The 26,809-nt window shown below is 45.6% G+C and overlaps 1 protein-coding gene and 1 long non-coding RNA gene across 3 annotated transcripts in view; one reads left to right on the forward strand and one right to left on the reverse strand.

Annotated features, from left to right (window-relative positions):
- The window catches only part of Ube2d2 (ubiquitin conjugating enzyme E2 D2), a 41,468-nt gene extending 28,207 nt beyond the window's left edge, over positions 1–13,261 (reverse strand). The window contains exon 1 of the mRNA XM_075968939.1: positions 12,806–13,261. Coding sequence (XP_075825054.1) covers positions 12,806–12,829 — 24 coding nt within the window. The 5' untranslated portion in view covers positions 12,830–13,261. The remainder of the gene's footprint in view (positions 1–12,805) is intronic.
- LOC142847831 (uncharacterized) lies at positions 13,138–25,081 on the forward strand. 2 transcript variants are annotated; one of them, XR_012910309.1, is made up of 4 exons: positions 13,138–13,217; positions 20,952–21,072; positions 21,172–21,348; positions 23,301–25,081. It is a non-coding gene; the product is annotated as an uncharacterized LOC142847831 (long non-coding RNA). The 2 variants fall into 2 exon arrangements; XR_012910310.1 differs by having other exon boundaries at positions 21,172–21,273.
- Positions 25,082–26,809: the final 1,728 nt, after the last annotated feature.

The following is a 26,809-nucleotide window of genomic DNA, read 5'->3' on the forward strand; positions in this document are numbered from 1 at the left end:
CTCTTCTGGTATGCAGGCAGAATACTGTATACGTAATAAATAAATCTTTTTTTAAAGAAAAAAAAAACCTGAAAATATTCATGCCCAAGATAAAACTGAATTCTACTTAGGCAAGAGATGTGTTCATATGCATAAAGCAAAAAACAAAACAAAATGAAACAAAAAACAACGCAAGGACTCCTGAACAGGCAAACAACAAAACCAGAGCAATCTGGCGAAAGGAAGCTCAGGCCTATGCAAACAGTGACATGGTTCAAGACAAATTCCAAAGCAATCAGACACAGAATTCATGTGATGTTGTATCCCTCATGGATTTAAACTAATAAAAGTGATAATAGGTGCCTACTATAATCTGTTTTCTTTTTTTCTTCAAGGAATGTTTAAAAACCATACAGTGCCACTTGTGGGTTCTAAAAGCATTTTCCGGACAAATACAGAAAAGGTAGCAAGCAGAGGTATTCTGTAGTATAACAGAAGCATGAAAATATAATGCAGCCACGTACAGAGGTGGTGCACTCCTTTAATCCCAGCACTTGAAAAGGAGAGGCAGACAATCTGAGTTGGAGGCCAGCTTGGTCTACAGATTCCAGGGCAGCCAGGGCTACACAGAAACCCAGTCTCAAAACAAAATATTACAATGCATCCATATGAGGGCTCACAATAATCCCTCCACTCTTCTGAACTCCATAGGCACCAAGTACATACATGGTTCACATATATCATTCACACAAAACGCTCATAATTCTTATTGCCTCCCCTTCTCAAGTGCTAGAATGGCAGGTGTGTTGTCACCATATTCAGCATTAGAATTTTAGTGAATCCAAGGAAGCAAAATTATAACGTAGTATAAAGTCTTCAGGACGGCTAAGCACAAAAGGCGCTTCCCATCAAGCCTAACGACCCAAGTTCTCTACCTTGGATCCACACAATGAAAGAACAAAACAACTTCCACAGGTTGCCTTCTACCTCCATGTACACTTTGTGGTATATGCATAACTCCATGCACCCACACACAATAAATTAAATAAAATATAATTTAAAATTTTAAAAATACCTCAGCGCTCGAGTGTAGTGGAACAATCCTTTTTTACACTATGTATATGTATTACTCTCACTGGCTAATAAAAATTGATCAGCCAATAGCCAAGCAAACTGTACAGGTGAGATGATCAAACTGAGGATACAGGGAGAAAGAAGAGCAGAGTCAGAGACACCAGACAGCCACCAAAGAAGCAAGAGATGCTAGAGGACAGATAAAAGTAACAAGTCACATAGCAATACACAGATTAATAGAAATGGGTTAATTTTTTAATTAAATTTATTTATTTATTTATTATGTATACAACATTCTGTCTGTGTGTATGTCTGATGGCCAGAAGAGGGCACCAGACTCCATTACAAATGGTTGTGAGCCACTATGTGGTTGCTGGGAATTGAACTCAGGACCTTTGGAAGAGCAGGCAATGCTCTTAACCTCTGAGCCATCTCTCCAGCCCCCGAAATGGGTTAATTTTATAAATATAAGAGTTAGCTAGTAATAAGCCTGTGCTATTGGCCAAGCATTTGTAATTAACATAAGCTTTTGTGTGTTTAGGCAAACAAATCTCTCTGAGTTCATGGCCAGCCTGGTCTACAGAGGGAGTTCCAGGACAGCCAAAGCTACTAAACAGAGAAACCCTATCTCAACACACACACTTTTTTAATCCCAGCACCCAGGAGGCAGAGGCAGGCAGGTCTCTGAGTTTGAGGCCAGTCTGGTCTACAAAGCAAGTTCCAGCACAGCCAGGGCTGTTACACAAAGAAATCCTTTCTTGAAAAATTAATAATAATAGAATCTTAAAACTTAAACATATATATAGTACAAAATTAAATTTATGGCACATGATTGATAAAAATTAAGACGTTAAGATAACGATTTAACACATTTTATATGTATGTGTGTGCATATATGTTTAATTAATGGTGTTTTGCCCACAGCAGTCAAAAGAGGGTTACGGACCTTCTAGAACTGGAGTTACAGAAAGTTGTGAGCTGCCATGTGGGAGTTAAGAAACAAACCTAGGGGGCTGGAGAGATGGCTCAGAAGTTAAGAGCACTGCCTGCTCTTCCAAAGGTCCTGAGTTCAATTCCCAGCAACCACATGGTGGCTCACAACCATCTGGTGCTCTCCTCTGGCCTGCAGGCATACAGAATATTGTATACGTGATAAATAAATTTTTTTTAAAAAAAAGAAACCTAGGACTTCTAGACTAGAATAGCAGTAAGTGCTCTTAACTGCTGAGTCATTTTTTTTCAGCTCCTACATTACACACACACACACACTCTTCAAAAAGTTACCAATTATTTCTTCCTTCTCCATAAGTACTCTCAGTTTTCCAGCAGTTGCATCTACTAAATAAAATGCAGCTAATAAATCACTATCTGAGCCGGGCGGTGGTGGCACACGCCTTTAATCCCAGCACTCGGGAGGCAGAGACAGGTGGATCTCTGTGAGTTCGAGACCAGCCTGGTCTACAAGAGCTAGTTCCAGGACAGGCTCCAAAACCACAGAGAAACCCTGTCTCGAAAAACCAAAAAAAAAAAAAAAAAAAAAACTCACTATCAGGACCAGCAAGATAGCTAAGCAGTTACTGTTTTCCTAGTGGTTGTCAAGTGATATCCTACAGTCCTTGTGATTTGTGATCTGCTTTTTGATAAGGCATAATGGTGAAGATAGATACTAGAACCCTTATAATAGCTGACAGAACTATAAACAATTGCCCAAATTGAAACAAAGTCTAGATTCCATTGCTTTATATGCATACAAGAGTACATCCATATAAAAATCAATACTTTAGCATAACTGTTACTATCTGTGAAGCTGAAGACTAAACACAGAACATTTAAGAGAAGGCCCTCTTAAAGTAGGAAGGTTGGAGAGAAGGTTTAACAGTTAAGAGAGTATATTATTGCTCTTGAGGAGGACCTGAGTTCAGTTCTTAACTCCCTAACCACCCTGCAACTCAAGCACCTAACCGAATACATACCTACCATGTAATTAAAACTTCAGAGCTGGGCATGATGGGAGATACCTTTAATCCCAGCACTCAGGAGGTACCTAGCTAGAAATTCTCAGATTCCTGTATGAAGAAGTGTGGTATGTTTTAAACAGTCACTTTCTTTTTTTTTAATATTTATTTATTTATTATGTATACAATATTCTGTCTGTGTGTATGTCTGCAGGCCAGAAGAGGGCACCAGACCTCATTACAGATGGTTGTGAGCCACCATGTGGTTGCTGGGAATTGAACTCAGGACCTTTGGAAGAGCAGGCAGTGCCCTTAACCACTGTGCCATCTCTCCAGCCCCCAAACAGTCACTTTCTTAAGTGGCAATAGATAGCTAATACAAACAAGGTTAACAAGTATTTATAAAATGGGAAAATGACAACATACCAACAGACAGAATGCAATGAAAAGCAGCCAACTAAACAAATCATCTGCCACCTAGGGTGCAGATATACAGCACTGAGCTTCAAAAACATTCCTGCCTAAGGCAAACAAATTAAACCTAATATTTGGAAATATGAAAAAAGCCAGGGGCTGGAGAGATGGCTCAGTGGTTAAGAGCACTGCCTGCTCTTCCAAAGGTCTGAGTTCAATTCCCAGCAACCACATGGTGGCTCACAACCATCTGGAATGAGATCTGGTGCCCTCTTCTGGCCTGCAGGAAAACACGCACACAGAATACTGAGAATACTGTACACATAATCAATCAATCAATGAAAGAAAGAAAGAAAGAAAGAAAGAAAGAAAGAAAGAAAGAAAGAAAGAAAGAGAAAGAAGCCTAAACTACCAAAACTAAGAGGCATGGTGTATACTTCTTTAATTCCAGCACTCAGGAGGTAGAGACATGAATTTGAAGTCATCCTCTGCTAGAGAGACAAGCCTGAGTCCAGTCCAGGTGACAAGACCCTACTTTGGAAAAAAATAAAACTAGGGATTGCCATGGAATCACATCAGCAGATTCCTCAGAAACAGCTAAAGAAAAATAACACTAGATTTTTAATTTTTCTAGAGGCCTGAGTTTTGAGGGTTTTTTTTGTTTGTTTGTTTGTTTTTATGTTTCTCAAGACAGTGTTTCTCTGTAGCTTTGGAGCCTGGCCTGTAACTAGCTCTTGTAGACCAGGTTGGCCTCTGCCTCCCGAATGCTGGGATTAAAAGCATGTACTGCCACCACCCAGCTAGGCCTGAGTTTTAAATTTTCCTAAAAATTTAACAAATAAAAAAGCCCAAAGGCTGATAAGGCAGTTACTTTATTAAACTGTGGATATTAAATGCTGTTGTTGTTGAAGAGATTGGAACTGATCTGGTTCCCAGCACCCACATCAGGTGGCAGAAAATTGTAACTCCAGTTCCAGGGATTCCAACATCTCTGGCCTTCTTAGGCACCTACACTCATATGAATAAGCCCACACAGGGTCTCTCCATGTAGTCCTAGCTGCTCTGGAAACTTGCTATCTAGACCAAACTGACCTCAAACTCACAGAGACCCAACACTGGTCTCGACCTCCTTCCAGAGTGTTAGGATTAAAGGATGTGCCACCATACTCAGGACCCAAAAATAATTTTTTTCCTTTGTTTTTTTTTTTTTTTTCCAAGACAGGGCTTCTCTGCGTAGCCCTAGCTGTTCTGGAACTCAGGGATCTACCTGCCTCTGACTCCTGATTGCTGGGACTAATGGTGTATACCAACAGTGATGCCCCCCCCCAAAAAATAAATCTTAAAAAAAATAAAATAAAAATTTCAAATAAGCTGTGCTTTAATGGCTTGATGTGGGAGTGTCATATATCAATCTGTTGATTTCATTGGCTAAGCAATAAAGGAACTGCCTCGGCCCATTTCATTGGTTAGAAGATAGATGGGAGGAGTAGACAGAACAGAATGCCAAGAGGAAGAGGAAGTGAGGTCAGACTCCACAGCTCTGCTCTCCGGAGCAGACGCAGGAGAGACGCCATGCTACCTGCTCCAGGGAAGCCGCACGCTATGAAGCTCCGACCCAGGATGGACTTAGGCTAGAATCTTCCCGGTAAGCGCACCTAGGGGCGCTACACAGATGATTAGAAATGGGCTAAATTAATATGTGAGAATTAGCCAGTAAGGGCTAGAGCTAAGGGCCAAAGCAGTGTTTAAAAGAATACAGTTTCCGTGTAATTATTTCGGGTAAAGCTAGCCGTGTGGGCGGGGTGTTTGGGGACGCAGCCCCGCCATCGCCCCTATTACTACAATGGCTCATGTTTGTATCACATCTACCACTTAGGGAACTCGAGAGTTAAAGGACAAACTGAGATGCTGAGTGACATGTCTAAAATTCAACAAGCAAACAACTCAATACAAGGGGGGTCAGGGCTGTAGTTCAGTGGCAAAGGGAATGCTTCATATGTTTTATGTCTGATGCTGTTCCCTCTTCAAAAGGAAAATAAGAATATTTAATTCAATTCAAAGGAAATGTTTATTTTATTATTACTATTATTATTATTTTTGTTGTTTTTGAGACGGGGTTTCTCTTTAGCCCTGGCTGTCCTGGAACTTGCTCTGTACACCAGGCTGGCCTTGAGATCAAAAGATTCACCTGCCTCTGTCTTCCAAGTGCTGGAATTAAAAGCCTGCACACCACTGCCTGGCTTCCAAGGAGAATTTTGAAAGTATCTTCAGGAGGCTGGAGAACAGGCTCAGCAGTCAAGAGCATTCACTGGCTGTTCTTCTAGAGTTAGATTCCTAGACTCACTATGTAACTATGTTCCAGGAAATCGATCATACACCCTCTTCAAATACTGCATGTGGTCTGGCACACAGCTGTAAATGCAGGCAAAACACCCATAAACTAAATAAAAATCAAAAAGGAAAGAAACTCAGTTTTCCATCCAGCCAGAGGTTTGGTTTTTTTGATGTTGTTTGTTTTTAATGTTTTAAACTGGGTAGTGGTGGAGAACCTTTAGTCCCAGCATTCAGGAAGAGGCAGGAGGATCTCTGTGAGTTCAAGGCAGCCTAGTGTACAAAGCCAAGTTCCAGGACAGCCAGAACACAGAGAAACTCTGTCTCAAAAAAAAAAAAGAAGTGTTTTGTCTGTATGTATGTCTGCACCATGTGTGCCTGAGACTGTAGTTACAGACAATATAAGTTGCCACATGGGTACTGGGAAACAAACCCTGGTTTTCTGGAAGAGTAGCCAGTGCTTTTCACTCTGAGACATTCCTGTAGCCCTTTAGCTCTAGTCTTATTAATCAAGTCACATCGTCTTGTCAGATAGTAGTCCTGGAATATGTTGCAGTGCTAGTATTAGAAATCTATTACATGGCATCTCACTTGACTCTCTAGACAGAACAAATGGTATTTTGTTTCCTTACGCTATAAACTATCAAAACTTAATTTTTATAGAAAAAGCAAGTGTAGCCGGGCGGTGGTGGCACACGCCTTTAATCCCAGCACTCGGGAGACAGAGGCAGGCGGATCTCTGTGAGTTCGAGACCAGCCTGGTCTACAAGAGCTAGGTCCAGGACAGGCTCCAAAACCAGAGAAACCCTGTCTCGGAAAAAAAAAAAAGCAGTGTACACCTACATTTCCAACATGAGGGCTGTAATAGTTTTGTCAGCAACAGGCTTCAGTCAGGAATTCCTGTCCTGGAATTACCTAAGATATTTCAGCAGCCATCTCTCTGATTACAATATTCAGAATTGTAAGATCAAAACTACTCCTTAGCACTCAGAGATACACACTAAAAAGAACTTGCTTCCAAAACTTCTTATTCCTTAATAAAATGATTATATGGCCCACACCTTTAATTCCAGCACTTGGGGAGCAGGAGACAGGAGGATCTCTGTGAGTTCACAGTGAGTTCCAAGACAGTCAAGACTACATAAGAGACCCTGTCTCAAAAAAACAAAACAAAGAGTAGTACACTGACAAGACTTTTCCTGTTGCAAATAAGCATGAACCACGCATGCACTAAAAGTGTGTTCCAGGATTTGGCTATGCCTACAGTTGTTTTATTCTAAAAAATGGGCTCTTAATGTTTCCCACATTGGTCCTGGACTCCTAGACTCAAGTAATCCTCCTGCTTCTGCCTCTTAATTTAGCTGGGAGTATGCCCATCTAAGAATCTTTGTCTAATGAGGGGAGACTTTCCAGAAAACTATACCATGACGTTTATCTTTTAGAGTAAGCTTTGCCTGCTTCCCTGGGCAGTAAACCAAACACTCATGCTAGTATTCAGTATTCTACAGGAATATTTGTAATTTGTTTCATCATTTTGCCAAAAATTACTCAACCCATACCTCTATGAATATTATTAATGTAACACACAGCACACATTTCTAGCAGTTATCGTTTTTATTTTCTGAGATTCAGGAGATTAAGTGTAGTGGCAAACATTTTACCTTCAATTATTCTTAATTCAATGGCCAATACTATTTTTAAATTTAGTAATATTAGGAATCAGGACAGTACTACCCACTTTAATCCCAGCAACATTTCAAGAGAGATAGGTAGCAGATGCCCTATTTTCTAGCACCCTCATTCTCCTTTACTTTAGTTACATCCTACTTTTAGTTATCTGTCTTGAGTTCAAAACCTTTTTTTAACTGTGAACTTTGTTTTGTCTCCTAAGAGTCTTAGAAGTTTGCCTTACTATTGGATCATTGATGGCATTACTATATTTCAAAGCTACGTACACAAACCTTAAACTATCAAGACACCATTAAAATATGTAAGGAATTATTATGTTTTAAAGTATCTGAACTTGCTCATTTACTTATTAAGATAGAATCTTTTTTTTTTTTTTGGTTTTCCGAGACAGGGTTTCTCTGTGGTTTTGGAGCCTGTCCTGGACCTAGCTCTTGTAGACCAGGCTGGTCTCGAACTCACAGAGATCCGCCTGCCTCTGCCTCCCGAGTGCTGGGATTAAAGGCGTGCGCCACCACCGCCTGGCTTAAGATAGAATCTTACGTACCCAAGACTGCCCTCAAATATAATTTGTAGTTGAGGATGACCTTGAACTTCTGATCCTCCTGTCATCATCTTCTCAGTTCTGGGATTACATAAGTATCCAAGGTGCTAGAAATCAAAACAGGGCTTTGCAAACTAGTCAAGCACTCTCCCTACTGTGCTTCACCCCCAAGACTAGTACCTTCTCTTTTGTCACTCTACAACTCCTGGAGGAATCAAAATATTCAGCCTGCTAACCTTCTCAAAAACAGAAAAATTAAGCCTATATTTCAACAAGGGCACCTGCATCTTTAGAACTAAAGGTAAAAGGAAAAACAGGAAGTCAAAAAGGTCTTTGATCAGTCAGAGACCATACAGTTCAGAGAACACACGAAACCCTCTTCACTCAAAGCCTACTGGATCTTATTTTAGACACAATTTTAATAAGCTCTGTGATCTGGTTTCTTAGCTCACAACAGATGAGATGCAGCCAACTGGAAAAGGGCTGGGGGTGGTACTAGGAGAGGCAGGCAGGCCTCAAAGCATCAAAACCTATAAAGTCAGAAGAAAACTGAAACACAGAAGGCTATTTGGTATAGACACAGACACACAGACATGAAGACATACATGTGCACACACAATTCAAATCCCTGCTATAACCATACTATTCATAATGTGTCTCCATGGTAAATTTTGGCTAAAGACTAGCTCAGAAATCTCCAAGATATACATCAAAATAATGCCCATCAAAAGCTTTTTCCAGGACTTGGGGTAACTCAGTAGTGGGGTATCTGCTGAGAATGTACAAGGCCCTTCCTTGGTCCACTCCTCAGCAGTGAAAATAAAAAGTGCTGTAAATTTGGCCAAAACAGACTATGCATGTATGAAATTCAAAGAATAAAAAATACGTAACAAAATTCAGACAAAAAGTACCAAATTCAGACAAAAATTTGTATTATATATCAAAGAAGTAAGATACTGAGTTCTTATTTTTTATTTTTGGGAGGCTTTTCAAGACAGGGTTACTCTAGTTTTGGAGTCTGTCCTGGAACTTGCTCCGTGGACCAGGCTGGCTTCGAACTCACAGATATACACCTGCCTCTGCCTCCCAAGTGCCACCATCCAGCAAAATACTGAATTTCTAAAGATGCCTCCTGTCAAATGAGGTAAAATTTTAAGAATTCTATTAGAACCAGATAAAACACTTCATGATGGGCTGAAGAGATAGCTCAGAGGTTAAGAGCACTGACTGCTCTTCCAGAAGTACCGAGTTCAATTCCCAGCAACCACATGGTGGCTTACAACCATCTATAATGAGATCTTACACCCTCTCCTGGTGGGCAGGCAGAACACTGCATACATAATAAATAAATCTTTAAAACAAAAGGGAAAAAAAAACCACTTCGTGACATTTGGAGGTTGAAGGGATATTTAAATAATAGCTCTTTTCAGAGTCTGACAACAGGAAGGGCAACACTAAGACCAAGCAAGTCTTGGGATTCCAGATCAGATATAGTGGGCTGAGGATAAGATAGGAATGGTTTTAACTGTATCCATTAAGCCAATATAAACTATATATGCCACGCAAAAAAAAAAACAATTGAGAAACACAACTTCTGCTTTTGTTTTCACAATAATTTTGATGAAAATAAAAGAGGGGTTTTTCTAGTCTTTGGCAGTCTAAGAAAAGTCAAGTCGTACTTGACTTCAACACAGGTTCTAGGTTACTAAATGGGAATAGAGAGATACATATATAAATTTAAAAAACTGAGCTAAGAATGCACCTCAGATGGCGGAGTTCAAACTCTGGGTTTGATTCCAGGGCCACTTAAAACTTAACAGGGTGGGACATGCTTACAGTCACAGTATTCAGGAGGTAGGGGCTGAAGGAGCACAAATTCAAAGTCATGCCCTATACATAGTTTCAGGCCAGTTTGGAATACATGCAAACCTGTATCAGGAAAATAACTGGGGGACTGAGACAGCTGAGCTGTTATTTTTGTTCTTGCTGAGAACCCAGGTTGGATTCCCAGCTCCTGAATGGTGGCTCACAATCACGTCTAACTCCAGTTCCAGGTGATTCAACAGGCATATACAGTGAGCACACAGATGCATGAAAGCAAAACATTCATAAAGTACAACACATAATTGTAAAAGGTTTATTGAAACAAATAGCCAGATGGTAGTTGTACACATCCTTAAGCCCAAAACTCAGGAGGCAGAGGCAGGTAGATCTTTGTGAGTTCGAGACCAGAGTGGTCTACAAAGCAAGTTCCAGTACATACAGCCAGGGCTACAAAGAGAAGCCCTGAACAAAAACTCAATCTGTAGGACCCAAGGAAAGGTGTAAAATAGTTCAAGTGTGGGCTATGGGTGAAACATACACAGACATTTTTAAGGCCAAGTGATCATTTCTAAACCTGATTTCCTTTTTAAAGATTTATAAGAACTGGGAATGTAGTTCAGTGGTAGAGTGTTTGCCTTAATATACATAAGATTCTGGGCTCAATTCCTTGTACTGTACAAAAAGATTTAAAGTGAAGGCAGGTGTGGTGGTACCTGCCTGCATCCCAGTACTGAGGATAAATACCAACCTGAACAATAGTGACAGCCTATCTCAAAAACAGCTGGGGGCAAATGTTATTTTAAGACTTAAGTGTATGTTTTGAGTCAGTGTTATCGCCCTCTCTGAAGAAATCTCTACAGCACAGATATTAACACAAACACTAAAAGCTATTAACTCGTTGGTTTAATCTCAGCACTCTTGGAGTTTGAGGCCAGCCTGGTCTACATCACAGTAAGTTGCAAGCCAACAGAGCTAGGAAGACTCTACCTTAAGGAAAAAAAATTAAGAATCTTTGCAAATTATCACACATCAAACTCACTTTCTCTCCCAGCTTTGGGGGATCTTCTATAGGTATAACTCAAACAGCAACTCAAATTGATAACTTCCCAATAGACTCTATAAGGATCTATGACAGTTAAAGTCTTTGAAATTCTTATACATGCTGGGTGGTAGTGGCAGGTGCCTCTAATCCCAGCTCTTGGGAGGAAGATTTCTGAGTTTGAGGCCAGCCTGGTCTACAAAGAAAGTAAGTTCCAGGACAACTAGGGCTGCTACACAGAGAAATCCCATCTCCAAAATGAGAGGGGGGAGAGGGAGGGGGAGAGAGGGAGAGGGAAGGAGAGGGAGGGAGAAAGAGGGGGAGAGGGAGAGAGAGAAGGAGATGATATATACACATTACTTGGATGTTTATCCTTTACATGGTTTTTCAAGAGATCTTTCACTAAGCTCATACTTAAAAAAATGGTAATTTATTTATCTTTATTTTATGGGCATTGATGTGAAGGTTATCAGACCCCCTAGAACTGGAGCCACAGTCGTGAGCTGCCATGTGGGTGCTGGTTGAACATAGGTCCTCAGAAGAACAGCCAGTGCTCTTAACTGCTGAGCCATCTCTCCAGCCCCAAGTCCATTCTTCTTTTAGCAAAGACCCTGCTTCATTTTAGTGCCAAGACTTATTGCTAAAGCCTATCCTTTGATTTCTTAAAAAAAATCAAGCAAAAGTTGGTAAGGTGCTAATTCACGGTAAGGAATGGAATTAATTCCACATTCCAAGTCTTGAATAAAGAATAAAACGAGGACCAATTGCTGAACTGTGGTTTCCCATCTTTCAATCTGCATTTTGGCTTCGTTCTCCATTCTTTGTGTCCCCATCCTATCAGCCCTTATGGGTTATCTCAGGCCCTACCACTTACTAATAAGGTGAAGATTTAATATGGCCCATCTGAGGAGCCAAATAAAATACCAAACAAAATTCACAGTGGGTGACTTCTTACGTCCAAGGAAAAAAATAATAGTGACACCAAGAGGTTAATATTGAGGGGGAGGACACTAAAGTTTACGCCAAGCCTATGCTGTCCTAATACTAAATCATATCAATAACTAAGTGGCTAACCTTTCGTTTAAAAGAACTAAGAAATTATTTCTAACCAAAAATCGAGTAAAATCCCTTCTAAATTAGGTCTTCACGAATATATCGTCTAATTTTAGCGTTAAAATCATTTTGGGAGAAGTCTGTGAAAGGAATTTCTCCGGCGGTGTTCAACGTTCGGTTTTCGGAACTGCCTGGCTTCACCCTACCAGGTAAACAGTTGTTCCACTAGCTCCCGTCCTGCAAAACTGAAGGGTTAGTCTCCGACGACATGCGGCAACCCCGAGGAACAACGCTTCTCCACTTAACCCCCTCTGCCCTCCGGAGGAGCATTCTCTTCCCTCTGACTTTCCAGGCCAGTAAGGACGACTTCAGCGTGCAGCCAGCTGCCCAAGAGTTAAATGAACTCAAGGAAACAGTCACGGATTGGGCAAAGGGACCCTCCGGTCGCACCCTGTCTGGGTGCTCGATCTCAGGGAGCTCCGGGTAGGGCGCCCGAGTAGGTGGACAGAGATTGGACAAGCAGCCCTATCGACCTCAAACCATAGGGCCGCCCAACGCCCCAGTCGCTGCCCCCACCCCCCTTCCCGCGCCGTCCAAGTCCCCTTCCCAGGCGGACAATAGCCCTAGAGAGCAGCAAATCCCAGGCTGGAGGGAGGCCTGGAAAGGCGGCGGGGTGGACGACGGCGAGAACCGGAGCAACTTCGGCCTAGCAGGGTCCCCGCGCTCCGGCCTTCGCGGGCGCCATCTCTGGGAGTGGGGTGTGAAGGCCGCCCCGTGGGGCCGGCGCCGGCAGCGGGAAGCAAACGCCGCGAGCCCAGCGGAGGCGACCGCGGGAAGTGCAGGCCGCAGCCTACTCAGCGGGCTCTCCCAGCGGCCCATTCCCACAGCAACACCCCGGCCGCTTACCTTGTGGATTCTCTTCAGAGCCATGGTGGGAAACGGTGGCGACGGCCCCCGGGGCGGGGACGGGGACAGGGGAGGGACGGGGAAGGGGCGAGGGGGGCCTGAGACCGCCCGAGCGGCCGCGAGTCGGCCGGAGGAGACCGGGAGCTCCGAAGCGCGGATCCGACGAGCTGAGGGCCGAGGCCCACTCAGCTACTGGGCCTGCCGCAGCGGTCACCGCATCACCCGGCGGCGGCCTCTTTATGCGCTGCTGCCACAGCCGCCGCCGCCGTAGCCGCCTCTTCCTCGTAGGCTCAGCGCCGCCTCCTCGGCCGCCGTGGATCCCTCCGCCGGGGAGGAAGCGCCCCAGAACCCGGGCTCGCCGAGAGCTTTACGGTCGCGGAGCCGGGGAAGCCTGCTGGCTTGCCTGATGCAGGTGGACTAAGAGACGCGCGGGCGGGCGGGCGGCGCCGCCGGGGTGGGGCCGCCAGAGCGCGGGGTGGGCCCAGGCCGAGGGGCAGGTCGGGAGGCTCCGGGATTGGCGGGCCTGGGAGGGAGGGCCGGGCCGGCGGCGGAAGGATACGGGCCGCCCCTGCGAGGACCTTACGCGCCGGCGCCGGCGCAGCCACGGCCGCGGAGGGGATGACGTCGCGAGGCACGGAAAGGCGATCTCGCGAGAGTTTAGGCGCGGGTTCTAGATGCTCCACCGCCGAGGCCCCAAATTGGCCCCCGGTACCCTGTGCGCGTGGCGCTTCGAAGATCAATAAACGCTTAAAGGGACGTGTTCCCCACATTGTTTAGTCCCCAGCAGACTCAGAAGGAAGTACCAAATCCCACTGCTACTTTCCTGAAAGAGAAAGGGACTTTCAAGGTCACACAACTCTTCATCTATTGGCAGTTTTATGGTCCTAGAGCTTGCAAAAGGGGAGCCTTGAGGCTGGCCATCCAACCAAGACCCCGGCTGGACATGACTCGAATGTTCTTTCCGCAGCCACCAGCCTGTTAGCCTTAGGAAATATGCCATGGAGAATAAGAAAATATGGAAAAGATTTTTTTTTAACCCTTTTTTTTTTTTTGTTTTTCGAGTCAGGGTTTTTTTTTGGGGGGGGGGGGGCGGTGGTAACAGCCCTAGCTGTTCTGGAACTAGCTCTTGTAGACCAGGCTGGCCTCAAACTAACAGACATCGACCTGCCTCTGTCTCCTGAGAGTGCCACTCTACCGCTGCCCCATTTCGATTTTTATACTTAATTTTTCATATATTGGATGTTTTACATTTATTTGTTTGTTTGTTTGCTTACCTATTTATTTTAATTAAAAAATTAGCTCAGTAGTGGCGAATGCCTTTAATCCCAGTATTCAGAAGGCAGAGGTCTGCAGATTTCTGTGAGTTCAAGGCCAACCTGGTCTACACAGCTAGTCCAGGACCTGACTTGAAATCCTGTCTCAAAGATATCATTATATAGAGAGGTTTTTCCTGAATGTATATCTGTGTACCACAAGCATGCCTAGTGCCAGGGAGGTCAGAATAGGGGTCCTGATTGCCTCGAGCTGGAGTTACAGATAGTTGTGATCTGCCATGTGGGTGCTGGGAATTCACCTGGATCCTCTGGAAGAACAGTCAGAATTTTTAACTACTGAGCCATCTCTCCAGCCCTTATTTTACTTACGCATTTTTTGTTGTTGTTGTTGTTGTTGTTTTGAGACATCATCTCAGTAGCCCTGGTGGCCAGGAACTTATTATAGAGATCAGGCTGGCCTTGAACTCGGAATGCTAGGATTGAAGAAGTGTGTCAGCACACCAGACAATTCTTTTTTCTCTCTCTCTTTTTAAAGATATGTATGTATGTATGTACGTATGTATGTATGTGTTTATTTGGTTTTTCAAGGTAGGGTTTCTCTGAGTAGCTCTGGTTGTCCTGGAATTCACTTTGTAGGTCAGGCTGTCCTCGAACTCGGAGATATGCCTGTGAGGAAAGGCTCCAAAGCTACAGAGAAACACTGTCTCGGGGAAAAAAAAAAGATTAATTTTTTTGTTTGTTTGTTTGTTTTTTGAGACAGGGTTTCTCTGTAGCTTTGGAGCCTGTCTTGGAACTAGCTCTTGTAGACCACGCTGCCCTCAAACTCACAAAGATCCACCTGCCTCTGCCTCCCTGCTGGGATTAAAGGTGTGCACCACCATCACCTGGCGATTTTTTTTTTTATTTTATGTGATTTGGTATCTTGCCTTGCATTGATGTCTATGTACTCCTTCTGTGCCTAGAAGCCAGAAGAGGGTGTCAGAGCTCCGGGAACTGGAAGTAATCTTGGTGTTGAGTCACCTGTGGGTGCTGGAAACTGAACCTAGGTTCTCTGTAAGAGCAAGTGCTCTTACTGAGCATCTCTCCAGCCTCTTGCCCAACTTTTACATGAATTTGGAGGATTTGCACTCAAGCCCTCATTCTTGCATAGCAAATACACTTACCTGCTTACCCACTCAACAAAGACCCTAGCCCATTGCTGTTTTGGTTTTGTTTTCTCTCTCTTTTTTTTCTTTTTGAGGCAAGTTATTATACTGTTACTGAAAAATTTTTGGAACCTCACCTACTACCTTGGAAATTGGGGTCCCTTTATGAGAGTCTTGGTCTTGCTTTTGCTTTGTTGTTGTTGATTTTTCGTTTGTTTGTTTGGTTTGGTTTGGTTTTTGGTTTTTGCTTTTCCCAGACAGGGTTTCTCTGTGTAACAGTTCTAGCTGTTCTGGAACTAGCTCTTGTAGACCAGGCTGGCCTCAAACTCAGATATCTCCCTGCCTCTGCCTCCCGAGTGCTGGTCTGGTCTTGCTTTTTAATTAAGTTTTTAGATTTATTTATCTTATTTTATATGTATAAGTGTTTTTGCTTACATATATGTGTGTTGTGTGTGTGTGTGTGTGTGCATCATGTGCTTGCCTGGTGCCCACAGAAGCCAGGAAGGGCATCAGATCCCCTGGAACTGGACTTAAGGGTTGTTGTGCGCTACTCTGGGAATCAAACCCAGTCCTCTGTGAGAACACCAAGTACTCCAAGACTCTGAGCCATTTCCCTGGTCTTGTAAAAAAAAAATTAATAAAGGACTCAGAACAATTTTATTTGAGTTGAAAACAGAAACCCAGGGCAGGAAAGGCGGAAACTTGAACAGGTGCGCAGAGGACAATTGATTAAAAGGAAAAGAAAAGGCTGTGCCAGGGAGTGAAGGTGGCACTGAAGCCAAGCCCATGGCAAGAGAGGCGCTTTGGAGACAGCGAAGCCCAGCGGCAGGGAAAGCCCCTCAGGAAGGGAATCTCTGCGAGCCTGTGGCTCCTTTCTGGGAAGGAAAGGTACATCACCTCCCTGAAGGTATAATTATTCTTCCTATCTCTTCAGCTGGGTTTAGAGTAAATCTACCTTCCTGAGGATACTCCCTCAATCAGGTGATTGCCTAGCCTAACTGGAATGTTAGGTCTCCAAGCAAGCCAGAAATTCTATTTTCTTGACCAAGAAGAAAGAGCTTCCCTTCAGTGGGCCTCAATGCTGCTGTAAAATCACCATGTGGCCCAGACTTGCTGCAAACTCTTGACACTGCTCTTCCTGAAATTACAGGAGATTGTCTCTTTATCTGTCATTCACCCCCACACCAGTCCCTGAAGACAGGGTCCCCTTGAGTAGTCCGGGTGGGTCCTCCAAGTCATGGTCTTTCTGTGTCAACCTCAGGGTTCTGTAAAGCTGTCAATATGGCTGTCCTGCTGGGGCTCTGGGGTGAAGGCTGTGTTGCTCTTGGTCTTCTTCACATTTTTGTTAGCATATATTGTACAAAACAATGCATTTCTTTGTGGAATGTTCATGCAGACATACAGTATACTTTGACCATATGTAATCATCTGTCCTGTCCCTTTAAGACACAAGCCACACCCACTCCCTCCTCGTGTCTGCTGAGGCAAGCTGATCTTCAGTTTCCAACCTGAGTCCTTTCCTTTCCCTTTCTCTCTCTCTCTCTCTCTCTCTCTCTCTCTCTCTCTCTCTCTCTCACACACACACACACACACACACACACACACAGAGGCAGCTTCTATCTCTCCCTTCTCCCCACTTCTCCCCTTTCCTCCTCTCTGTTTCTCTCTCTCTCTGTTTCTCTCTCTCTCTGGTCTTCCCCCTTCTCTCCTTCCCCTTCATAACCTACTAAATAAATATGCAACTTCACTCTACATGTCTCTGTCTCTCACCCGCCACGCGGCTTCCTGCCTGGGGCCCGGCTGCCTTTGTGGCCTGCCATAGTCTCAGGACCCGCTGCCTGCTGCCTGCCACCGCTCGGGGACCTGCAGCATTTTACTTAAACCATTACACCATGTTTACCTCCCCACTACCCTCTCTGATTCTACTTCCCCTGAGCCCTTCTTCTTCTCTAATAGCCTCCCCTTAGCTTTACCGACAGTTTTTGAGAGATCCTAGAACTCGCTCTATAGACCAGGCTGTTCTCGAACTCAGAGAGATCCACCTGCCTCTGCCTCCCCAAGTGCTGGGACTAAAGGCATGTGTGCCATCACCCAGCTTTAATAACATGTTTTATGAGAGAAAAAGCAACAATGATCTCGTTTCACCACTTGTTTTTCGAAAGACACAGTTTGTTTCTTTCTGGTTGAATAATATTTCATGTTATTATTCTTACAGAACATCAACAAAAGACTAACCAGAACTTTTTTTTTTTTTTTTGGTTTTTCGAGACAGGGTTTCTCCAGAACTTCTGTATAAGCCATTCATGTATCGTTGTCAATTGTGAGAGAAATCCCTCCTGCAAATCAATTTCGGTTCCTCTCCCTGGGGTATCAATTCATGCATTGGAGTGTTTCAATTAGAGAGGCCTTTTTCTTTCTTTTTAATTTTATGTGCATTGGTGTTTTGCCTGCATGTATGTGTGTGAGAGTGTCAGGTCCCCTGGAACTGGAGTTACAGACAACTGTGAGCTGCCCCGTGGGTGCTGGGAATTGAACCTGGGTCCTCTGGAAAAGCAGTCAGTGCTCTTAACGGCTAAGCCATCTCTCTAGCCCAAGAGGTCTTCTGTTATAATGTTTATTTATTTATTTATTTATTTTTGTTTGTTTGTTTGTTTGAAACAGGATCTAGTCCTGGCTGCCCTGAAACTATGTAGATCAGGCTGCCTTGATTTCACAGAGATCTGTCTGCCTCTGCCTCCTGAGCATGGATTAAAAGTCTGTCACCACACCACACTCAGTCAGAGGCCATTCTTGTTTTTTTTTTTTCCTTTTGGTTTTTCAAGACACAGTTTCTCAGTAGCTATGGAGTCTGGAGTCTGTCCTGGAACTCACTCTGTAGTCCAGGCTGGCCTCAAACTCAGAAATCCACCTGCCTCTGCCTCCTGAGTGCTGGGATTAAAGGTGCACACCACCACTGCCCGGCCACAGGCCATTCTTAAAGGATGCCTATAATTGAGGCCTGTCAGTGGTGGCGCACGCCTTTAATCCCAGAATTTGGAAGGCAGAGGCAGGTGGATCTCTGTGAGTTCGAGGCTAGCCTGGTCTACAAGAGCTAGTTCCAGGAAAGCTAGGACTGTTACACAGGGAAACCCTGTAAAAAGGATGCATCTTTTACACCTGGATTCAGAAACCTCCATTAGAGTTTGTGGGGCAGCAATGAAGCCTGAGAAAGGGGCAGGACCTTGAAGTCTTTGCATACCCAGTGTTACCTGCTGGCAGTGGAGGTTGGGTGAATGGGCAGGATTACATTCTCCTCGGGCCTGAATGTGGTGTGGAGCTGTTCTTAACCTGTCCACCCTCTACCTCCAAATTTTGCCCCACCCCACCCCCCACTTCTGGAGCCAGGGGATGACTCCCAGCAAGGGAGGCAGGAGGACTGTAGGGGGCCTATTTGGACCTTTAATCATCATCACAAAGGCCTTCTTGACTAGGGTCCCAGGATTCCTGGAGGCTTGTTCAAGGCACACTTCTCTAGGATCTTCAGGCCTTCTTTGATCTCAATTCACCCCGACACTGGGCCTCCTGAGGTGGCTAGATACTGCATAACAGTGGCCCTCTCCCTGGCTTTTACTGCATTCTTAAGCTCTTAATGACAACAAAAGCTAACACCAGCGTCTCTAGGAGGGAGACTGTTACAAAGGAAAGCAGGCTGCAGGTCCTTAACTGCTCCAGGCTTCTGGCCTGCAGCTCCAGTGTGCTGCCCCTCCCACCTCTTCCTCAGGTTGGCCTTCTAGTTTCCCTGGCTTTCAGGGTATTTTCAAAGTTCCTCCTTTATCTTAGCTCCGTTTCCAGCTCAATAGCCTTTGTCATCAATCACCGTCTCTCTCATCATTCGTGACACCCCTAAGATCCCAAAAGGATAATTTTATTTCCCTGAGACAGGATTTCTCTGTGTAACAGTTTTGGCTGTCCTGGAACTCACTCTGTAGACCAGGCGGCCTGCCTCCTGAGTGAGATTAAGACTAAAGGCCTGCGCAATCACCACCAGGCACAGGACTGTTTTCTTACTCCCTCTCTTTTCAGTCAAGTCTCCACCCTTTCTGGTACCTCTATTAGCCAACTTTGACCTTCAAGGGAAGGTCAAAGGTCCCCATTGCTGTCAAAGGGCTCTAGCAGTGCTTTCTTAGCCATGGCCACAAAACTGACCTATTCTGAAGTTTCAAGTCCCCTTTCGTCAGGTTCTCCCTTCCTGGGAGATCTGGATCTGACCCCAACAACCACCCGCCGTGGTAGAGCTGGGGGTGGGAGCAAACAGAGCCTGGTCCCACCGTTTGCAAGCTATTTTTTTTTTTTTTTGATTTTTCGAGACAGGGTTTCTCTGTAGCTTTTGGTTCCTTTCCTGGAACTAGCTCTTCTAGACCAGGCTGGCCTAGAACTCACAGAGATCCTTCTGCCTCTGCCTCCCGCACTGGGATTAAAGGCGTGCACCACCACTGCCCGGCTCGTTTGCAAGCTATTTGACTATGACAAAAATGACTGAAATTCTTTTCCGCACCGGTCTCCTTATCCATAAACTGGGAATAAAGATAACACCCTTCTCTGCAGCCTTTGGTGAGAAGGAGGTCAGATAGGGACGTACTGCCGAGAAACCAGTGCTGTGAGAGAGGGATGGTTTCCATGTCAGTTTAGAGACGTGTGGAGAGAATCTTAATACCCCACTCCTGGTGATAAACATTTCTCTGAATCCTCTGGGAGGCCTTGGGTGCCAGGGTCAGCCAGCATCCAGGGAACCTGCTTACCTGGCTGACTGACCCATCCCATGGTTATGGAGTTTCCTATTCTCAGGCTCCCTAGGAATCCTGTCCAGGCTGGCTGCTGCCTGCTCAGCCCTCTCTACCTCCCACTGGGTTTATCTCCTCCCTAACACAGACTCTCAAAAGACCCATCTGTATTTCCTTCTCCCAGCATTAGATTCCAGGGGAAATTCCAATTATCTCGGGGACTATTGTTTCAACAATCCGAAAGTCAAAGAAACACAAGTGTCTCTTTAGAATATCTTTAGTCCTGCCAGGATAGTTACACTGTCACATCTTGTTCTCACGGTTTACTTATCTCCTCCACTAGACTGCAAGGAAGGAAAAGATGATTCTGTTCTATCTGGCCATCTGAGGGCCTTGCTCTGCTCAAGTCTGACTGTCTGGTTCACATGATGCTGAGTACTGGGGAAAGGGCTCAGATAGTCAAGGACTTCTACGTTCTGAGCCCCTGGCTTCTGTGAATTTAGCCTGTGATAAGGGCCCGCCTAGGAGAAAGAGAAGGCAACATGGCATAATCAGTATCTGTGTGCACATATGTGACTGTCATAACCATGTAACACAGACCGCTCAGTTGGAATATGTGTTACCACGTAAGAGAGAAAAGGGGGAATAAAATATAAAAGGAAAATGACAAAGAGGTGTATAAGGCAATGCACGCTATGTTAGGGTATTGGTCTTTTTGTTTGTTTGTTTTTTGTTTGTTTTTGTTTTGTTTTTTGTTTTTTTGAGACAGGGTTTCTCTGTGTTGCTCTGAAGCCTGTCCTGGAACTAGCTCTTGTAGACCAGGCTGGTCTCGAACTCACAGAGATCTGCCTGCCTCTGCCTCCCGAGTGCTGGGATTAAAGGCGTGCGCCACCACCGCCCGGCTGGGGAATCAGTCTTTGGGTGTGAATTTGCTAAACTAATCTTGATATAATAATAAACTCTGCAGCATCCTGGCAGAGAGCCTTGGTGTACCACGTCTCTGCCATGAGAATCTGAAAATGAGCCCCGTGGAGTGAGGACTTTGATGATCTGGAAGGACACTGGCATGGCATAGTAGTTACTTACAGGTGGGTATCTCTGGGGTCTAGTCCTTGTGGGGTCTGTGGGTCTATATCTGCACTGCCTATATCTGACTGGCCTGATGTTCATCTTTCTCTGGCTTTCAGGGCATCAGATAGCAGAAGACAGTGGACTCACGAGCACCCATTTCCACAGCTGGACCTGCTTATTCAAACGAGCCTGCAGCAATCGCCTCAGAGAGCCTACAAGTCAGTTTTCCCAGGATACCCAACTCACTCCCATCCTGGGAGGTAGCCCCATCAAAGGCTGAAGAACCTAGGGAAGTGTGTGCTACTTTTCTCCTTCATTCTTCTCTTGTACCCCAGATAGCACCTCTCCAACCATCTTCCACTGACCCTCCCCCCCACACACACACAACATGCCAAGAAGTAGTACTACCTTTAATCCCTAAAAGTTGGCTCTTAGCTCAGTGGCAGAGCACATACTTAGGCTGTGAGAGGCCCTGGGTTTAGTCCCAAGTACACAAACAAAAACAGAATGTTAAAATAGCAGTGAGTTACACTTGACACCTAAGTGGATGTGGTCTTTCTCCTTCCCTAGCTATAAACCTGCAGGGCTTGTTTGTTTGGGATTGGTAGTGTTGAGACAGGTCCCTCTCTGTAGCCCTGGTTCTCCTGGAACTCACTATGTAGGCTGGTCTCAAACTCACAGAAGTCCATTCGCTTCTGCCTCCTGAGTGCTGGGATTAAAGGCATGAGCCACCACACTCAGCAAACCTGTAGTTTTCTATGAATCACACAAGAAATCCCATTTACAGTAAATGCTACCTACCTCTTCATCCCCTCGTGCAACCTTGTGACCCATGAATTTATCCTAACAGACTATAATTCTACCCAAGTATCACCAAAGCACCCTATAATCTTATTTGTTGAAAAGGCAAAAGATAAAAATGAAAGTTTTTCAGCAAGCCTGAAATTGTACATATGGTCACTGTGAGTCAGTTAAGCAAGATTCTTCCCTGAGAAGCCCATACCCAGGTTGTATCTTATCCTTTCCCCAAACACCTTTCTATTAAATCCATGCTAACATCTATATTAAAAAATCTCTTCTTAGCTGAGCGGTGGTGGCCCAGGCCTATAATCCCAGCACTCAGGAGGCAGAGGCAGGAGGATCTCTGTGAGTTTGAGGCCAGCCTGGGCTACAAAGCGAGTTCCAGGACAGGTTCCAAAGCTACACAGAGAAACCCTGTTGCGAAAAACCAAACAAAAAGCACACAACAGAAACAAAAACCCTCTTTTTAATAAATTCCACTTCTGCTTCATAGAAGCTCATTCTGAAATTCCCCCGCCCTGAAATTCTTTTTGACAGTGCTGTAAAGAATCCTGGCTTCTGGGGCTGAGAGGTGGCTCAGCAGCAGCGCTTGCTGCTCTCCAGAGGACTGGAGCTTTGTTCTCAACACTCACATCAGGCAGCTCACCACAGCCTGTAGCTCCAGAGTATCCAACAGCTTCTGAGAATCTGAGAAATGTGCTCAAGGGTGGTGTGCACAGGTACACACACACACACACACAGAATCCCATCTTCTGCCAGGCAGGTTGGTCAGCACACCTTTGATTCTAACACTTGGGAGGCAGAATCAGGCACTGTGAGTTCCAGACCAGCCAGAGTTACACAGTGAGACTCTGTTTTTAAAAACTAAAAATAAAAGCTTAGAGTGTAGGTCTCTGAACTCATGGCCAGAAGAGATGGTTCGTGGTAAAGTGCTGAACAAGCATGGCGACCTGGATCTGGATCCTCGGCACCCAGTAAAATTGGGGTAACCCCAGTGCTGAGGGCCGATGAAGTGCCCCCCCCCCCCAGTTCAGCTGAAATGGCAAGTTCCAGGTTAAATGAGGCAACCCCATCTTAACTAAGATGAGAAGCTGGAGAGATTGCTCAGGGGTTAAAAATACATCCTGCCTTTTCGAAGAGTTAGATTTCCTAGTCCCCAGTCAGTGGCTTGCACTTGGTTGTAACCGAAACTTCGGAGGGACCCTGATGTCTCTGGGCTCTGCAGGCATCTACACCCATGTACACGTACTAAATATCACAAAGTGTGATAGACGACACACGAAATTGACCTCTGGCTTTCATATGTACATACACAGGTAAGTAGTACCCACACAAGCATCACAGCACCACCACCAACTCAGGCAGCTGCGTGGGGCAGCCCCATGCCCTACCACCATTAACGATATTTTAAGCTAGTTTTTATATATTTCCATCTCATTTTAAGGTAAACCAAGGTCCTGGAAGATCGTCTTCTGGAGTCACAGCTGGAGACTGTCCGCTGGGGCCGACTGGGTGTCCTCAGGAAAGAGCTCCAAGACTATTCCGAAACAGGACAACAGATTCTTCGACCGCTTCTGCCTGCTTGTCCATTTGAGGATAAGTGCTTCCAAGGATGCTGTATGAAGCCCAGGCTCCTGATTTGGGCGCCCGAGGGAAGCGTGGAAAAGCAGAGACGTGAGCTGGGAGCAAGCAGTCAGCAGTGATCAAAAAGACCAGATGGTGCCGGGTGATCGCCCTGGCACCAACTACAGTCAAGCTCTCAACTGAGAGCAGCGCCATCTAGCGAAGCCCAGCTCTCGGCACCGAGCCGATGAGGTCACTCCCGGGAGGCATGCCGGGAAGGCGAGCCGGGGGCACAATTTACCAAAGGGCGGAGGAAGGGATTAACACCTTTGGGGCCTCCGCCTATCTGGGTAATGTCCTTTGGGGAACTCTGACCACAGAGTGGAGGGCCTCCTGAGTTGGGGTCTTGGACATCCGACAATGCGTTACCAAGAACCTTGCAGCACCATCATCATCATCCAGTGGACTCTGGCCGTTGCCGGGACACCGCGATGGGTGTTGTTCAGCCAGCAATCAGCAATCGGGTTCACTTCACTATTTCTTGCTCAGCAGCTGGAGGAGAGATCTTTGTAAAGATTCTGTTTGGGGGACTTTCGTGGGATATAAAGCTCAAATTCCTGCATCAGATCTACCACCACCTTTCCTCCACCAGGACCCCGGAGCCCAACATCCCTTCTTTCCCTCAGTTGTGGACCCACAGTCTTCACTTGCCCCAAATTCGCTACCGGGGTTTGTTAAGTGTGCAGTTTCTGAGTCGCTACCCCAGATCCACCAAACATGTTTGCAAACAGGTTGCCATGGTGCAGCCCATGCTGCAAGGACTCAAGAACACCAAGGCTCACACAGGTTGCCTTTTTCAAAGGACAGGACTCATTCTTTAAATTGAGTTGAAAGGGCCGCCTGATCCTGCTCTCCCGAAGTTCTGGGCTTTCACTCTGGGTACAAGACAGTCCCAGTGCTGACAGGAAGAGTACACACTCTAGCTGTGCAAAAAGCTGACTCAAAACTCCATCTACTGAGCACTGCTCTAGGAGCAAGCCCAGTGCTCTAGGTGCCGCCACAGAGAAGAGACTCAGTAATACTTGTTGAGGATGGAATGGATGACTATCCGGGCATAGTCTAAGCTAAGACAATATATACGAGGACCTGGCATCAGGAATGAGGGCAACAGAAATCCAGAAAGTGATTTAGGCATAAAGGACTCTAAGAGTTTCCCTCAGCTGTCATTCACAGAGGTCTAGTTTGGGGCTACACTTCCTCCTAAGGCCCAAATTCAGCTCTCTGCTCTGAGACTTCAACGCTTTCTCTTCCTGTGCTAGGGGTTTGAGTGTCTCACCCAGGGCAACTGGAGATAGTATCTTTGTACTCCTACAGCACAGTGCCTCTGGCTTTTGATCTATCAGAGAAAAATCAAGCCCAGCCCAGATAAATAACTCAGTATAGCCTGGAGGAATGAAAACTGAAAGCAAGCTCAGGTGAGGGCTGGAGGACTGTCCAGCCCTAGGACTGATGCCAAGATAACAAGTCAGAGATGCTGTGTGACGTTAACACAGACTGCTGTGAGGTCCTATCCTTCCTTTGCCTCTGTCTTTGAGGCTGTTGCCGTTTAATTGAGGATTGTGGGCAAGATTTAAATTGGGTCTTAAAGAAGATAGCAATGCCAATAGCAGTGTCGTTTAGTATTTTTGTTTTTTGGAGGCAAGGTCTCCTGTAGCCTAGCCTAGCCTCGAATTTACTATGTAGCCAAGGATGATGTTGAACTTCTGACCCCACTGTCTCCACCTCTCAAGTACTGAGATTACAGTGTAGAACCGCCACACCCCAGGGCTTCACGGCTTCACGCGTGCTAGGAGAGTGTTCTACCCACTCCCTGGCCTCCCCCACCCCCATTTTAATATTTTAAGAGAGAGGGTCTCACTCTGTAGCCCAATCCAGGCCATCCTGGTACTCACTACATACCCAGGTTGACCTTGAACTTGTGGCAAAAATTCTCTTCCTTCAACTTTTCAAGTACTGGGTAGTTCCAGATCACTTAGATGTCTGTCACGCACCAAACACTCTTCTACTTACTTGGCATGTAGTTTCTCTCACATTTCCAGCAATCTTTTGTGGTCAAGGAAAAGGTTCTGAGAGGGAAAGTCAGTCCATACCCTTGGAGAGCTGTGGATAAGGCAGAGGGCTTGGTGGAAGGGACATAGATGGGTTTAGAGGGGACTCCCCCTCAGTTTAGGGAGACAGTAGTTCCTTGGTTGAAGGGCAAGGGTATGCACCAGAGTCCGTGGTAGATGTCACACCTCATATCTGCGTCTAAGGGGCCTTGCTTGTTACTTGGGGCTCCTTTTGTTCGTGTTTCTGTCTTAGAGAGTCTAAGAGCCCTGGTTCTGAGGTAGTCTGGTTGTTACCTTTCTGCCTTCCCTGGGCTTCAGAGCCCTCTCTTTGTCCTCCCTCCCTCCTTCCCTTCCTCCCTTTGGTGAGGACTCATGGATGCTGAGCATGTACGCTGCTGCAGAACTCCACTCCAGAGGCCTCCCCCTGAAAGGAGCTTTGCTCAGTCGTTCCTAGCCCAAGCCCCTGGGCTCTATTCATAGCTCCTAGCACAACTGAGCCCAGAGGCAGGTGCAGCGTTCCTCAAATAGCTCTTTACCTGCCTCACAGGTGTCCCTGGAACCCAGGACAGGCACAGAAGAGGGACAGGAGAAACCACCAGAGGCTCTCCCATGAACATGCCTGAGCAGGTGAATTGTTTGGCCCCTTTTAGGGTCCTGCTTGGTCCCTTGGTGGGCCTCCAGCATGTGGACACAGCATCCACCCCCCCTCTACAGTCCGTTCCAGTCATTCTTTTACCTCTCGAAAGATAGGGTCTTCTCTGTGTCAGATTTTGTACTAGGCCCTGGCGTACAAACCTGAACCCAATAGACAGCTGCCTTTTAGTTTAACTGGCCACCAGGTGTCACTAGTGCCAGGCACATGGCATCTCACAGACCTGAGAAGAGGCAGTCAGATGGGGAAATGTGAATTGATTTAGACCAGCTGTGTTTCACCAGCCTGACTCAGAAAGCAAGTTCCCAGAGTGGAAAAAACCACCCCTACCCCTCCTCCCACGGCCAAGACACCCTTGTGACTACCTTAACGGTCCAGCTGGCCTGGGACCTCAGGAATGTAGGACCTAAGGTTGGTTTGGAATTTTTCTGTAACTTGTGCCTCACAGAGCTCACCAGGCTTCCTGCAAAACCATTTGTAAGCGCCTCTTACTCTCACCCAAGGTAGTGTGTGTCATTCGAAAGCGTTTCCTAGTTTCCAGCCCACTTTTGATACTCACTTTAGCTTCCCTTATGCATGCGGTCTATGGTCAAAAGGGGAAGACTCTTCTCCTCTTTCAAGGTTTAGAGG

The sequence above is a fragment of the Microtus pennsylvanicus genome, chromosome 4, assembly GCF_037038515.1.
Source record: "Microtus pennsylvanicus isolate mMicPen1 chromosome 4, mMicPen1.hap1, whole genome shotgun sequence".
Classification (NCBI taxonomy): Eukaryota; Metazoa; Chordata; class Mammalia; order Rodentia; family Cricetidae; genus Microtus; species Microtus pennsylvanicus.